The 16,762-nt window shown below is 41.0% G+C and overlaps 1 protein-coding gene across 2 annotated transcripts; it reads left to right on the top strand.

Moving 5' to 3' along the window:
- The first annotated feature begins 323 nt into the window (after window positions 1-323).
- Window positions 324-16,762, top strand: LOC109891085 (ETS domain-containing protein Elk-4). 2 transcript variants are annotated; one of them, XM_020483385.2, is made up of 6 exons: window positions 328-825; window positions 7,439-7,653; window positions 9,379-10,092; window positions 10,242-10,490; window positions 11,321-11,446; window positions 13,528-16,762. In XM_020483385.2, exons 2-6 carry the CDS (start codon window positions 7,447-7,449, stop codon window positions 13,624-13,626), a joined length of 1,395 nt encoding a protein of 464 aa, XP_020338974.1. In that variant the 5' UTR covers window positions 328-825; window positions 7,439-7,446; the 3' UTR covers window positions 13,627-16,762. The 2 variants fall into 2 exon arrangements, with proteins under 2 accessions (XP_031681011.1, XP_020338974.1); XM_031825151.1 differs by lacking the exon at window positions 10,242-10,490 and having other exon boundaries at window positions 324-825.

Raw genomic sequence — 16,762 nt, 5'->3', positions numbered from 1 at the left:
TGGACATGCTTTGCCCTTTGAATTCCTGATCAAACAAATGTACATTTTGTGCAAGGCTGTCACAGAGTGGTCAGATGAGGTATTTGTTGAGCAGGTTGTCCCGATTTTATTTTGACCTATCTCTGCTCTGAACAGTAGTGTCAAAAGCAGAATGTGACATAACGCATATTTACACCTGGATAAAACAAATTGGCAGACAGTACATTCTAGAAGCACTAAATATGTTTCCAGTTGTTTTAGAATAGCCGTCAGCGATGGGTGGTTGCCGCAACATTTCTCACTCCACGTCTCCCACGCACAAATGCTTCATACGAGACGAGCCTCAGAAGCATGACAATAGCTAGTCGCTTATTTCTTAGCAAATTTGCCTTTTATATTGTAACTTGCGAAATTACATTACAGGCCTACACAATATGATTGTGGGTCGACAGCTAACTTATTTTAGCTTGCAGCATCGTTTAATATATATAATTTTTGTGAAGACAGGAAGACAAATGTAACGAGCTGAAAGTAAAATTGGTTGGCGCGACGACACTTCAAAGCACAGTAGCAGTCGGCGGTGACAAAAAAAAACAATGCGTTTATGGAACGCAAACATAACAAGGAAGTGATCTCAGCATGGTTTTAATTTCCTGTTCTTAAATATTCGCACTGTATTTTTATCGCCAAAAACGTATACGGCAATTTATAGTTTTTACTTAAATGACGTAGTTACCCATTTGCTACTCGGCTTGCTGAACATAGCAAGCTCATTTTCTGTCATGTTTTGGGACTTTTATCGACACTTCTGGACGGCTCATATTTTAAGCGAGCTATACTAGCAAGGTAAGCTACCGAAGTACCGTAACTAACGCTAGCGTAGTTCGCTAGTTACAATACTGTAAACCAGCTAGCTTGGTAACAAAGGGTATGACAGTAAATGCTAGCTAGCTAATTGCAATATGGGTAAATACATCGTTACATCCAATCTCAGCGTTAGGTTAGCTAAATTAGCGTTGGTTAACTACTAACGTTAGCGAAATGGCCATGTTGTAGCCAACAGCTAGCTGTCTGAATGTCAAGCTAGTTAATTTAGTAACTAAAAAAAGCTATGTCAACTATCACATTAACACCGTATTTTAGTGATTTGTTATACGGTATTATTGTTTTGGTGGACAAACTAAAACACCACTAACATATTGCAAGTGACATCTCACTCTTTTGTCTGTGGGTCCTAGCTGTGTGTGAGTGCTGTGTCGTTACATAGTCGGATAAACTCTAATCATATATATATATTTATAAATAATCTTGTCTCTTGGCGGCTGCACTGAGAGCCAGTTGGTCCCTTTTTGACCCATTTTACACGGTCAGATTGTGAGTAGGGGGTGTGTCCCAGCTGGCCTGGATGAGTCAAGGCAGATTTACTTATCTAAGCCTCTTAGACGCACAAGAATTAGGTAGGCAGTGTTCAGTACACAACCCTATCAGGCCTTCTTGCCCCATAAACCCATTTCCTATGCAGAGAGCAAGCAGTCAGATGTACCACGTCAAACCGAGGTACAATTAGTTTTATATTAGATACTCTGTAGATATTGCAATTTCTAATCATTAATAACTTATGCAAAGAATACCATTATGATAATGATACAGTGCATTCAGAAAGTATTCAGACCCCATGACTTATTCCACATTGTTACGTTAGCCTTATTCTAAAATTGATTCCCCTCAATCTACACACACAATAGCCCATAATGACAAAGTGAACACAGGTTGACATTTTTGCAAATGTATTTAAAATAAACAAATCACATTTACATAAGTATTCAGAACCTTCACTCAGTACTTTATTGAAGCACCTTTGGCAGTGATTACAGCCTTGAGTATGATGCAAAAAGCTTGGTACACCTGTATTTGGGGAGTTATTCCCCATTCTACTCTTCAGCTCCTTGAGCTCTGTCAAGTTGTATGGGGAGTGTCGGTGCACAGCTATATTCAGGTCTCTCCAGATATGTTCTATCCTGCCTCTAGCTGGGCCACTGAAGGACATTGAGACTTGTCCTGAAGCCACTCCTATGTTGTGTTGGCTGTATGCTTAGGGTTGTCATCTTTTTGGAAGGTGAACCTCCCTGAGTTCCTGAGTGCTCTGGAGCAGGTTTTCATCAGTATTCTGTTAATCTTTCCCTTGATCCTGACTAGTCTCCCAGTCACTGCTGCTGAAAAACATCCCAATAGCATGTTGCTGCCACCACACTTCACCGTAGGGATGGTTCCATATTTCCTCCAGACGTGACGCTTGGCATTCAGGCCAAGTAGTTCAATCCTGGTTTCATCAGACCAGAGAACCATGTTTCCCATGCTCAGAGTCCTTTAAGTGCCTTTTGGCAAACTCGAAGTTGGCTGTCGTGCCTTTTACTGAGGAGTGGCTTCCATCTGGCCACTCTACCGTAATTGGTGGAGTGTGGCAGAGGTTGTTGTCCTTCTAGAATGTTCTCCCATCGCCACAGAGTAATAACTCTGTCAGAGTGACCATCGGGTTATTGGTCCCCTCCCTTCTTCCCTGATTGCTCAGTTTGGTTGGGCGGGCAGCTCTAGGAAGAGTCTTGGTGGTTCCAAAATTCATCCATTTAAGAACGATGGAGGCATTGTGTTCTTGGGGGACCTTCAATGCTGCAAACATTTTTTGGGTACCCTTCCCCAGATCTCTCTCGACCCAATCCTGTCTCAGAGCTCTATGGACAATTCCTTCAACCTCATGTTTTTTTCTTTGACATGCACTGTCAACTGTGGGACCTTATATAGACAGGTGTGTGTGCCTTTCCAAATCATGTCCAATCAATAGAATTTTCTACAGGTGGACTCCAATCAAGTTGTAGAAACATGTTAAGGATGATCAATGGAAACAGGATGCACCTGAGCTCAATTTGAAGTCTCATAGCAAAGAGTCTGAATAGTTATGTAAATAAGGTATTTTAGTTCTTTTTTATTTTTAATACATTTGCAAACATTGCTAAAAACCTTTTCACTTTGTCATTGGGGGGTATTGTTTGTAGATTGATGGAAAAATGTATATATTTAATCAATTTTAGAATAAGGCTGTAACGTAACAAAATGTGGGAAAAGGGAAGGGGTTCAAATGCACTGTATATTCTGAATTGGACACAAATCCACAGGTTTTTTTTGCAGGGGGGATGTTTTCTTTTATAATTTATTTTCTTCTGGCTTTCAATTTTCAGTAGCTCTTACAAAGTGCCATGACTATGAAAATTATATAGTCTGAATCGGGGAAGGATGGACAAAAATACACATCTTTTTGTATTTTATTAGAATTGTATTAGTATTTTTTTCAGCTTTCAATCTTCAATAGCTCTTACAGATTGTGCCATGACTATGAAAATTATATTTTCTGAATTGGGGGAGGATGGACAAAAATCCACAGGTTTTTTATTTGAATCATTTTCTTTTAGAATTTGTTTGAAAGCCCCCAATCTTCAGTAACTCTTAGACAAAGCGTGCCATGACTATTAAAGTTCTCAATCGGGGAGGATGGACCAATATCCAGTTTTTTTTGTTTATTTGTAGAATTTGGGTGCTTTCAATCTTCAATAGGTTTTACACAAAGCGTGCCATGACTACAGAATGAGCTCCAAAACATGCTTTATTTATTGATTTTGATTATATAACTGACATTTTTATAATACATTTGTCATGCCTACTAAATGGAATTCAAACAATTGAACCAATGTTATTCAATTAGTTGTTTAATAATCGAGGGATGAAAAAAAATCTTCTGTGTAATCACTCAGCTCTAACAGCAGCTCATCTCTAATGCACCACCCCTATTACACTCTCCTTTCATGCAAAATTTCAGCAGGTGTAGTTCACTCCACCCAAAAATGATCTATAACAATAAACCTTAAAGGGATGGTCTTGGCTACTTTCATGTTCACTTCTTAAGAAATTATCTTACCCAAGGTTGTCATCATAGGCCAGTTGTGACACCCGCCATTGTCAGCTTGGAGAGATGCGTGTGCAGGTTGTTTTACGGACGTGACTTCACGCATTGATACTGACCCAATTTTATTTGATTTCGGTATGGATTGTGTTTTGATATCCATTTAGAATTAATTGTTTAAAAAAATATATATATTATATGAACTATTGACGATTAAAAGCCACAAAAAAACAAGTGGATTTTTGTCCATCCTCCCCTGATTCAGAATATATCGTTTTCATAGTCATGGCATGCTTTGTATAAGAGCTATTGAAGATTGAATACCAGAAAATACACAAATTTAAGGCAGGAAAACAGGCAGTAGCCTTATTTAAATTAAGATTCTAAAATGGTGTCTGGCCCAATCTCAGTATAATATTGTTTAGGGGAAGGAGCACATATGTAGGGCTTAATAGCTTTGATGTTTAGGTTGTTTTTTATTCATTTAGTTTAATTGTCTTGTTTAGCATTCATAATCAACCAACCAAAATTAGTTTTTAGCTTTACTAGCCTATTCACCTTTTTGTTATTTTAAAAACTAATGCTGTTCCTCTGTTTGAAAACAACCCAAGTCCTGTTTATAGCCCTATCCTTGTGGTATTTAAATATCTGAAGGGACAGGATAGATGTGGGCTCCACCTAGCCATTTAATGGGCCTGGACTGGAGTAGAATCCACCTTATTTCCTCCATACGCCAGGCTCATACAGTAGAGCTCTCCTCTGAGCCCCTCTGTGTGTGTTCTCTCACTGCCGAGTTCACAGCCGAGTTAAACAGAACGAAGCTCCCTGCTCCTTTGTTGTTGTCCATGAAGTGGTGCGTGATGGGGTTATTCAGAGTTGTATGAAAGGCTGCTTTACCACTGCACCCCCTCTAGTTCCCCTTTAGAGAAGTCCAAACAACACTAATGTCCCCTGCATCTTTACAATTAAGAAATATGTGTCTGTCTCTCTCAAAGCCTTATGAATGAATGTACAGTATTTCTAGAGAACAGGTGAAAAGGTGTTTAAAACATGTTTTCTTCATGACTGATGACATTCAAGATGATATGCCTGACCAAGGAGCTGGGCTGTGCAGAATCACTGATCATTAAATCACCTTGAATTCCAAACAGTAACTCATTATTAGGTGATCAAGATTAGCAAATGCTGCAACTGACATTAACATCTGATAGCCTTGGTGCCAGACTTTTTGTTGTTGTTGCTTTTGCGTTGTTGAGTGCAGAAAAGGGCAGATACTCTAGGCTTGTTGACTGAGGCTGTAGATTCTGAATGGGGGACTTTACAAGGCTATAAGTAGGAGCAGTTCACCCGTTTGATAAGGGTGATTTAAGCGTTATGGACATAACAATTGCATGCAAAATCATAACTTTAATGTCTCACAGAATGAACAAACAAAATATAGGCTAAATTAAACGTATGTGTGTCTATGGTAGCCCGTACCCCAAAAAGCAGACTTTTTTTCCCCCAATGGTGGCATGTTGAAGAAATAAAGAAAATAAATAGCGTTTCATGACATATTTAAATTGAGGTTTCATGACATAAACAAGCTTTTTGGAGAGATTGAACATATAAGCAAAAGTTTAAGGTGTACAGTGCATTTGGAAAATATTCAGACCCCTTGACTTTTTTAAACATTTTGTTACGTTACAGTCTTATTCTAAAATGTATTAAATTGTGTGTCCCCCTCATCAATCTACACACAATACCCCATAAGGACAAAGCAAACACTGGTTTTTGAAATGTTGTAAATATTACATTTACATAAGCATTCAGACCCTTTACTAAGTACCTTGTGAAACACCTTTGGCAGCGATTACAGCCGTGATTCTTCTTGGGTATGACGCAACAAGCCTTTTAAAAACGAAATTAAAATCCATTTTAGAATAAGGCTGTAACGTAACAAAATGTGGAAAAAGGGAAGGGGTCTAAATACTTTCCGAATGCACTGTAAGTCTCGTATCAAAACATAGCTATCTATTTTGAAGGAAATGCTTGGCTAAACACAAAAACGTATATCTTTTGATATTGTAATTTCCATTTTTACTTTAGAGAGGTACAATGACCGTTATGGATGTAAGTCTGAATTAGACATTCAAATCTTAAAGATTTCTTGATCAAAATCAGTCAACACATTTGTTAGCATTTGGAATGTTTTAAAAATGTCAGCAAAAGGCAGTGTTTTAGGATTGCGTAATTACCTGAGTAGTGGCGAATTTTTTTTAGAGCGTTGGACTAGTAACCGAAAGGTTGCTAGATTGAATCCCCGAGCTGACAAGGTAAAAATCTGTTGGTCTGCCCCTGAACAAGGCAGTTAATCCATTGTTCCTAGGCCGTCATTGTAAATAAGAATTTGTTCTTAACTGACCTGCCTAGTTAAATAAAGGTTACATAAAAACAGTGTATACAAGACCAGGTACCACACCCTAAAATGTATTTTTCTCTCTCGCTCTTCATAAATATCAGCCCCTACCATTTGAATGTCGACACAAAAATATCATATTTTGGGGTAATTACAATTTTTCTGGAACATTGTAACAAAATATGCAAATGAGACCATATGTATGTGCCTATACTGCCAATCTACTTTTCTGGACACTGGATGAAGTCTGTATATTTTGGAGGGCTTTCATTTGAAACTATTCACATATTATCTAAAAAAAAACGGTACTGCCATGTGTAAGAAATGCATTTCAGCATATATTCAAGATATTCTTAGCTTGAACCCAACTTTCAAGATATCAACAATTGCTTCAGTGAAAGTCTAAGGGATACATCTCAGAACAAGCACACAAAGTCAGGTGAATGCACAAGTCTGTGAAGCTACGATTTGATAAATCAATATCCATCACATTCATAACTTATCAATGTTACGGATATCATCATGCTTAAAAAGGGTATTGACAATGAAAAGAAAGGACCCATTTGTTGACCATATAACATTTTTAATGAAAGTTAGCTTTACAGAGAAAGTTTAAATAATCCGATGTAAGGTGTATGGTTTCCAATACAAAAACGTTATGGATTATACATTGCCTGTCCCAGTCACTCCCCCTATATTTACAAGACTATAGAACATGCAAACAAAACTCAAGACACTCAATTTGCTCTGTATTGCTTCATTAACATCTCATCTTCCTCATTAACATTGGGGGACAGGTGTGAGTGGAAAAACAAGCTCTGTGAGCCCTTTCTAATTGCAATGAAATATGAATGACTAAAAGCCTTAGAGAGTTGGCCTCCTACACTGTAATATAAAAAACATCATGCAATTCCTGCTTTAATTGGTCAAATAAAGCCTGAACTCCAACATATAGACATGAATGATAATTTGGAATGTGGTTTCATTTGTAAATGTAACTTTATTTTTACATGTTCAGGTTGACTTTACCATTGAATCACCAATAACTGCCTTTTGGTGACACTGCATGTCTGATCTGTCATCTTCATCCCCTTTCTCTCTCTCTGTAGCGGGGAGCATGGACAGCTCCGTGACCCTGTGGCAGTTCCTTCTCCAGCTCCTATTGGACCCCACCAATGATCAGCTGATCTGCTGGACCAATGAGGAGGGCGAGTTCAAGCTGCTGCAGGCAGAGGAGGTGGCCAAACTGTGGGGCACCCGGAAGAACAAACCCAGCATGAACTACGACAAGCTCAGCAGAGCCCTAAGATACTACTACGACAAGGTACGCACACATGCATGCATAGGCTTTATACATTATTTTTCCTAATTCCATTTAGTTTTCACAAATTCTGTTCTCCTTTTTTGTTTTTCAAGGTTTCTGATTTGTTTTTAGTAGAAAAAAATTCAATTGGATGTTCTAAGTCCACAACAATGCTTTAACCACATCAGCAGACCACTTTTGAGGTCTGGGAAAAATCCAAGATTCAAGTGCACACCAGCAAGTGCACACAGTGTCCTTGGCTTACTTGGTAGAGCATGGTACTTGCAACACCAGGGTTGTTAGTTTGATTCCCATGGGGGACCAGTATGAAAATGTATGAACTCACTACTGTAAGTCGCTCTGGATAAGAGTGTCTGCTAAATGACAAAAATGTAAGAGCGCTGTTTTATGTAGTGCACATGTGATTGCATAGTTTGCTAAACAAATACCCTCTGGAATGATGAAAATAATCATGATCATTCTGCCAGGTAGGCATAGGCTACTTTGTAGTTAACATTTAATTGCAAAGGTTTTTTGGAAAGCCTTCCCATCTACCAGAATACACAAACGAGCACACAGACGGGATTTACACGTTGCCTCTTCAGAAAGTTGAAGGAAAATACGAATCACTGATGCATTTTGTTCATGTCCTATGATAATCTTGGGCAAGTCAATACATTTTCAAATAAGTTCATTTTAATGTTTTAATGTCTGGATTCCGTGATCTCGTCCGCGTTCTCCGCATCACAGATTTTAGAGGGCCCTACACACACACACACACACACACACACACACACACACACACACACACAGAGACACACAGCATGAATTACAACAAACTCAGCAGAATACTGTACATAGCCCATCTATAATTTAGCCCAAACAACTAACTCTTCCCCTAATGTATTTATTTAGCTCCTTTGCACCCCATTATTTCTCTCTACTTTGCACATTCTTCCACTGCAAACCTCCCATTCCAGTGTTTTAATTGCTATATTGTATTTACTTCGCCACCATGGCCTTTTTTTTTTTTTGCCTTTACCTCCCTTATCTCACCTCATTTGCTCACATTGTATATAGACTTATTTTTCTACTGTATTATTGACTGTATGTTTGTTTTACTCCATGTGTAACTCTGTGTTGTTATATGTGTCGAACTGCTATGCTTTATCTTGGCCAGGTCGCAATTGTAAATGAGAATTTGTTCTCAACTTGCCTACCTGGTTAAATAAAGTTGAAATAAAATGTTTAAAAAAATACTATGACAAGGTACATACACTCAAACTTACACTCCCACACAATGCATTAACTTTGACAAGGGGCCCCTTGATGAGACCTGTTGAAAATGAGTGCAGGGTTTGGTTTAATGCTGAGCTGGGTAGAGCTATGGGCAGGGAAGTTTCTGTTTTGCCATCCTGTGATGTCACCACACCACCCAGAGTACTGCTGGGTTCCCCCAGAGTACAGCTGGGGGGTTCATGTGTCGCTGTTTGTCTCGTCCACTGCCTGTGGCTTGGCCTAAAGACAGCCTGCCTCTGTCAGTGGGTGGGGTGGTGAGCTGTATTTAGCTTGGTACAGACAGGAAGAATGGAACTGTCCCACACAGTGGTTACTCTGTGGGTTGTTTTTGGAAGAGAGAGAGAGAGAGAGAGAGAGAGGGGAGGGGAGGAAAGGTAGAGTGTGTCTTCTGTACATATTTTTCCACATAGCGTAACATTTCTCGCTCTCCCCTACTCTCTCTTCTAGAACATCATTAAGAAGGTGAACGGGCAGAAGTTTGTGTACCGTTTCGTCTCCTACCCAGACATCCTGAAAGGGGATGTCTCTGCTCGGCCGGAAGGGGAGGGGGGTGCAGGATGTAGCCTGCCCCTGTCCGAGAGGGGCGACAACAACTCCGGAGATGGTGAAGGTGGGGACAGGGATGGAGGTATGACAGTGACACAGGGGTCCAGTACTAAGCCATCCAACCGTAATGACTACATCCACTCTGGCCTGTACACCTCCTTCACCCTCACCTCGCTGCAAAATGGACGCCAGCTCTTCAAGTCCATTAAGATGGAGAACCCTGCAGACAAGATGGCCGACAGGAAGTCCAATACCCAGGCTCAAGACCCGCCCTCTCAGCAGCCATTGCTGTCGCCGTCAGTAATCAAGTTCGGGACCACCCCTCCCAAGAGAAGCCCTCTGATTTCAATAGAAACACCTAATCCGCCATTGTGCCCTCCCATGGGCGATGTCGTGATGACACACTCTGTCCTCCTGCCTCAGGCTGTGTGTGCGTTTGAGCAAGCCAAGCCCATGGAATCCTCGAGTCTTCGAATCCTGAATAGTTTCAGCCTATCAGAGTTGCCCACTCGGAGCCCCTCCCCCAGCATGGTGCCTGACTCCACCCAGGAGCTAGTAATCGACAGCGACATAGAGTCCATCTCCTCCCAGCCCACAGAGACGCAGATACAGGGGGTAAGGAAAACACACACGCACACACAACCTACTGCGACATGGAGACCATCTCCGTCCTGTCCACAGAGTCGCAGATTACTAAACATGAAGATGGATTTAGCATTCATGTTTTTGCTTTCTGTGATTCAACTGCCCCCCCCCCCTCTCAGGTGCAGAGTTTTTGCCAAGTGTCAGGTGGTGAGGTGTGTGTAGAGAACAGGGACAAGGGAGGGAATAGGGAGATGAGTTTATCTCCGTTGTGTGTGAGTGGCCATATCACAGGGGGCAAGGCCCGCAAGCCTCCTAAAGTCCTGGAGCTGTCCACTCCTACACTGGTGGTCACCACCTCTGACCTCCCACCTATGAACCTCTACAGCCCCTCCCTTCCCACCGCCTCTCTCACACCTGCATTGCTACAGGTGAGATACACACACACACATTCATTTTTATGCAATCTTATACACTCCACACTCAGAATTATTTTTTGAGATGTGTTCTTGATTAGGAGAAGATACATTTACAATTATAGGGACAAGGCTAAGTGAAATGTCAACACATTTCATTGCTAGTCTTCCCCCAGCAGATGGCAGCAATTTTGTAGTTTTATTGAACACCCATTCTACCAGTCTGAACAGAGTTACCATGACAATGAGATGTTGACGTTTGACCACGTGTTCCTGTTGTGATCTTAAGATTAGATCAGCAGGACCTGACAATGGTCTCATTATTCTCTCAGATTCTACCTCTATGGTTTAACGTCAATGTTAATGTGGTCATGAGACAGTGCTGTTTGAACCAGCCCCAGGCCAGCTTCTCCTCTGGGTTGACTTTTCCTTGGGCTGATGCGAAACCCTCAAAGCCTCCATTATGGATACAGAAGAGCACATCTTTTCTCTTCTGGTCTTTATCAAGTCGGCACGACTACTTGCACTTAAAGCTGGAATTCTAGTTTTGAGAACAATTTTGTGCCATAATTTGAGATCTTCCCAATTTTTTTTATTTTACCTTTATTTAACTAGGCAAGTCAGTTAAGAACACATTCTTATTTTCAATGACGGCCTAGGAACAGTGGGTTAACTGCCTGTTCAGGGGCAGAACGACAGATTTGTACCTTGTCAGCTCAGGGGTTTGAACTTGCAACCTTCTGGTTACTAGTTCAACGCTCTAACCACTAGGCTACCCTGCCGACTACTTATGTGTCCAAATCTATTGCTGACAAGCTCCTTTTTTTGTGTGTGTGTATTTACAGACACCCACTCTGTTGCTGACCCCCAGTCCCCTTCTGTCTAACATCCACTTCTGGAGCACGCTCAGCCCGGTGGCTCCCCTCAGCCCTGCCACCCGGCGCCAGCAGGGCACACACACCCTGTTCCAGGTCAGAACACACCCCCACTCTCATCACTCTATCCTCACTCATCCCTCTCTCAGGGATCCCTTCAATTTCCACTGCACTTCAGTCTCTCTTATCCCTCTTTCTATCCTTGTCCTCTCTGTCAGTTTGATATGCATACTAGTGTGCTTCGAGCATGGAACGGTAATCAGAGTACGAGTCCACATCAAAGTATATGAAACGGAACATGGATGGTTGTTCGCAGATGCATACTTTGTTTGTACATATTTCTCAGTATTAATCGATTCAAGCTTCAATTGAAATATTCCCAGGATTGTTGGTGTAATATGACGAGCCAAGTAAAAAAACTCAATATTTCTTGAAAAAAATGGCTGCTGGTTTTGAGCTGAAGTGAGAGAAAATGACCTCCGACTTTGAAACGAAAAGTTGCCTAATCACATCGTGTTGCCTTGATACGTTAAAAATAAATACGTACTATGTTAATTATGAAATGTTTAACTGCCTAGAATAGCCACTGTAGTGTGCGTAGACCGCAGGCTAACTGATAAAGAATTGTTAGCTAACGTTGGCCATCTACATTACCTTTTCATTACATTCGTTTTAGGTTGTTTTTTACATGTAAAAAACATCTGCTGTTTCCTGAAGTCCACAATTATCTCCTTAGTTTTGTTGACGTTGAGTGTGAGGTTATTTTCCTGACACCACACTCCGAGGGCCCTCACCTCCTCCCTGTAGGCAGTCTCGTCATTGTTGGTAATCAAGCCTACCACTGTTGTGTCGTCCGCAAACTTGATGATTGAGTTGGAGGCGTGCGTGGCCACGCAGTCGTGGGTGAACAGGGAGTACAGGAGAGGGCTCAGAACGCACCCTTGTGGGGCCCCAGTGTTGAGGATCAGCGGGGTGGAGATGTTGTTACCCTACCCTCACCACCTGGGGGTGGCCCGTCAGGAAGTCCAGTACCCAGTTGCACAGTGCGGGGTAGAGACCCAGGGTCTCGAGCTTGATGACGAGTTGAGGGTACTATGGTGTTAAATGCTGAGCTGTAGTCGATGAACAGCATTCTTACATAGGTATTCCTCTTGTCCAGATGGGTTAGGGTAGTGTGCAGTGTGGTTGAGATTGCATCGTCTGTGGACCTATTTGGGCGGTAAGCAAATTGGAGTGGGTCTAGGGTGTCAGGTAGGGTGGAGGTGATATGGTCCTAGACTAGTCTCTCAGAGCACTTCATGATGACGGAAGTGAGTGCTACGGGGCGGTAGTCGTTTAGCTCAGTTACCTTCGCTTTCTTGGGAACAGGAACAATGGTGGCCCTCTTGAAGCATGTGGGAACAGCAGACTGGGATAGGGATTGATTGAATATGTCCGTAAACACACCAGCCAGCTGGTCTGCACATGCTCTGAGGGCGTAGTCAGCCACCAATTGTGCAAGTTCTCCCACTTAAAAAGATGAGAGGCCTGTCATTTACATCATAGGTACACTTCAACTATGACAGAAAAAATGAGGGGAAAACATCCAGAAAATCACATTGTAGGATTTTTTATGAATTTATTTGCAAATTATGGTGGAAAATAAGTATTTGGTCACCTACAAACAAGCAAGATTTCAGGCTTTCACAGAAAGAGGCTCCTCTGTCCTCCACTCGTTACCTGTATTAATGGCACCTGTGGCACTTGTTATCAGTATAAAATACACCTGTCCATAAATTATAGGCCTCTCATCTTTAAGTGGGAGAACTTGCACAATTGGTGGCTGACTAAATACTTTTTTGCCCCACTGTAGGTGGCTCATAATTATGAAGTTACATGCTTGCATTTACTTTATGTAGTTGTTTTGCCTGTATTGGTTAAAGGTAATGCAATGGCAAGCGAGTGCTTCTCAAAATGTACATTTTTATGCATTTTCCACACTCTAGCATCCTCTGAGAACGAACTCTGAGCATGAGTGTGGAGCACGGTAGTATGCATATTGAGAAACACCCTGTGTTTCTACTCCTTACTGTGTCATCTGTTTCTGTCCTCTATTCTATGGACCCAAATTCTGCTCTTTATGACCCATTTGAAGCAGTTCTGTGTTCTCATGTGTTCTCTTATGTGTTCTCTTCCAGTTCCCCTCGGTGCTCACCCCTCATTTCCATATCCCCACACACAGCCTCGATGGGACCAACACCCCTGGACCCCTCACCCCAGACCCTCATAAGACATAAGAGACCTTATCCTTGGAACCTGTGCAGCCCCCAGACAATGAGGCCCTACTTCAGCTCCCCCCACACCCCCCAAACAGACACAAGACACAGTGGTTCACAACTCCCCTAAAGAGGGCTTAGCCAGACTTTAGGAATTGCCATAGTAATGGGTGCTGCAAAGTTCATGGATTGGATGCTGAGCAGTCACAAATGTGCATCTCTACCTGGAACAGGCAATTGTGTCTCTGTTCTTGAGACCAATGGTATTACAGATTTTTTTTATTTTTATGTGAACCTTCATATTATTTCCTTCTTCTATTCTGTTTGATGCTGTGTTGTCAATTCCAATGCAGTTTTTTAGATGTTTTCATGGATAATGTTCCTGCTATTTGTTGTATGTTTTAAACCAGGGGTCTCAAACAGGTCAATCACGAGATACCAGTAACTCGCAATTTTCACGTGTTTCACTGCAAACTGTCATAAACAAATCTCACAAGTATCAGACACCGCAAGCTCCCAGCTACTATCTAACCAACGCAACATTGACATTATCCCCCCCCTGGTTAGCCACTATTGGCTTAAAAAGCCAAACCTAACACAATAGCACTACAGAACCATCGCTAGACCGGTACATTAGACACAAGATGCGCAATTAAATATAAAAAAACGGGAATTTCACTCAAATCTAAATGTTCGTTCTTTTTAAGCATTGACATTGATTCAGAACATCCAGTTTGGTTGCTTCTCTGTGAACAATTGTAATTTGAGTGACAAACTAAAAAATCTAAAACCAGGAAAAATAAAACGGAGAGAACAGAATTTGGGAAAATATTAAACCAAATTTGGGGATTTATATTTTATTTTTGTAGGGCCCTCCTTAGTTTTTTATTAACCATTATTTTACCAGGTATATTGACAGAAAAGAGTGCACTACTTTCTCTTGTACACAAAGGATCCGGAGAGGAGAATAATGTATATATTTGAAAGCTAGAAAATAATTTGTAGCTCGTGACATGTTACATTTGTTAAAAGTTGGAGACCACCTCAGATGGGAAATGCTTCAACTGGCCTCACACTTGGTGTTGGCAAGCATAAACTGTTGCCATAACAGATTAAGTCCTTACTGTAACGCCCTCACATCAGAACAAAACCAAAACACCTCACACCCACCATTTATACCAGAGACAAATGGGCATATTTGACCTATTTGTTGGTAATGCTTGAATTTGTGTGAAAAAGCCCCTATACCTCTAGGTACATTTATGAGAAGCCATAACCATTACCTTTGTCCCAACCTTAAACCTGGCCTTAACCATATTCCTAACCTACAAAGGAAATCTAAACCAACCTGTGGCCTCAGGTAGTACAATGGACCATTATTATCACCTCCTTTGACAAATAGCCTCGAACCTTGTGGAGATTGAGCAAATAATGATCCTCACCCTAAACTAACCCTACGGCTATGCACTTCTGTTGATATAAAGCCATAAGAAAAACATGAAATGTGTGAAGCAAAATCACATCTTGATTCCGAATATAGAATTGATAAGTGAGGAGTACTTTCGCTGGCGCTAGTGTTGGATGGCATATTGTCACTAACCCACAGCATTGCTCCATAAGACTCAGCCATTCTAATGTGGTGCCTTAACCCCCAAGCCAAACATGAAGAGGAGGAACAACCATCCTTCCTCTCTACCCTATCCTACTCCCTCTGCCCTGGTCTCCAGTGCCTATACGCTCTCCCTGGGAGCAAACCTCAGCTTCTACAGAGCACTAACAGTATTTGGTTTATAACGTGAATTGATAAAGTAATACATAAAGTATTATAGATTTCTACTGGTTCTTTACTTGTCCAAAGTCGGCTCTCCTATGTGTTTCCTCTCCCAGGTGTGGGTAAAATGACCCGTGTGTAAAAACGGCCCTTGCCATGACATGGCCAGTGAATAGCCTGGGTGGTGCCAGTCTTTCTGCATTGCAAACATGTCACCTTGTCAAGACTGTTTAGAAAATGGCAATGATGTGGCACGGTTGAAGGCAGAAGCAGGCTTTCAGAATACCCACACAGGGTGTTCAAAGCCTGCCACAATAGCGTTTTTTACTTATTCTCATGACATAATGTGACATAACATTTACATTTTGGTGTATATGATTCATGTTTTAGAACAGGTTTGCATAGGTATTATGATTTGAATGACAGTCATCTTAAGTATGGAATATCGTCACCCACATTTGCAAGTCCTGTGAATGAGGAACATGAGCTTTTAATGTACCACAAATCATTTCTAGGGATATTCTGCTAAACTTGATTTTGCACGAGCTAAAACATGTACACATGTATATGATTTATCAGTATACCTTCAAACCTGTCTTAATCCCTCTCTTCTTTCCCTCTCTTTGTGTCTGTTATCTGCTTATGAGGTGTCAGATACTATTTTCTCTGTCATATGATTGTGATGTGAACTTCAGCTGACATGTATTTTCAATGAATTCCGTCTCCCCCTCCCCTATCACCCTAACAATCTGAATTGTAATCTGTGGTTTTGTTACATGACCAGATGCGAGGCTCCATGCTGTTCTGTAGTCTGTTTTTAATGGTGATGTCTTTGGTTTTTACACCGTTTTCTATACTCATTGTTGGACTAATGGCATTGACTATTTGAGCATCGAAGCCTTAAGGAGTGAAACTTAAATCCATGTCTTTGTTAAGTATTTTGATATTGTTAATATTGTCTGTAGGTGTGTGTATTAATGTTGGCATTTAGAACAATGGGGTGGCTGTAGTATGAGATTTTACAGCATCGCTTTTCTGTGTTTCAAATTATACTTCTTTCAAAAAGCTATATTGATCTAATTATAGCTGTAAATGAATATTGTGTACATTTCTATTTCCCAATCAACAGCAAAACCTATGCACAAAGTACTTTATAATGCAAATCTAAGGATTACATTTTAAATGTTTATATTCTAAGGAAGTGTGTCTAAGAGGCATAACTTTAAATGAAGCAGAGTCCCTATGTTTAGTTTGGCCTTATAACAGATGTGTATTACCTCTAAACTAAAGAGTTGGATTTATTAACTTGATACAGTAGTCAGAAACAGTTCTATATACAACTATAGTTCTGATAAAGACAACCTCTGAATATGTAGGCATATTAAT

The sequence above is a fragment of the Oncorhynchus kisutch genome, linkage group LG5 (assembly GCF_002021735.2).
Source record: "Oncorhynchus kisutch isolate 150728-3 linkage group LG5, Okis_V2, whole genome shotgun sequence".
Classification (NCBI taxonomy): Eukaryota; Metazoa; Chordata; class Actinopteri; order Salmoniformes; family Salmonidae; genus Oncorhynchus; species Oncorhynchus kisutch.
Note: the sequence above shows the minus strand (reverse complement) of the source record. Positions and strands in the feature narration are given on the sequence as shown.

Excerpts from the sequence above, each read along its gene's own strand:
- LOC109891085 (XM_020483385.2), top strand. The coding sequence starts at position 7,447 with ATGGACAGCTCCGTGACCCTGTGGCAGTTCCTTCTCCAGCTCCTATTG. Across the intron at positions 7,654-9,378 it reads TAAGATACTACTACGACAAG|AACATCATTAAGAAGGTGAA; the intron begins GTACGCACACAT and ends TCTCTCTTCTAG. Across the intron at positions 10,491-11,320 it reads TCACACCTGCATTGCTACAG|ACACCCACTCTGTTGCTGAC; the intron begins GTGAGATACACA and ends GTGTATTTACAG.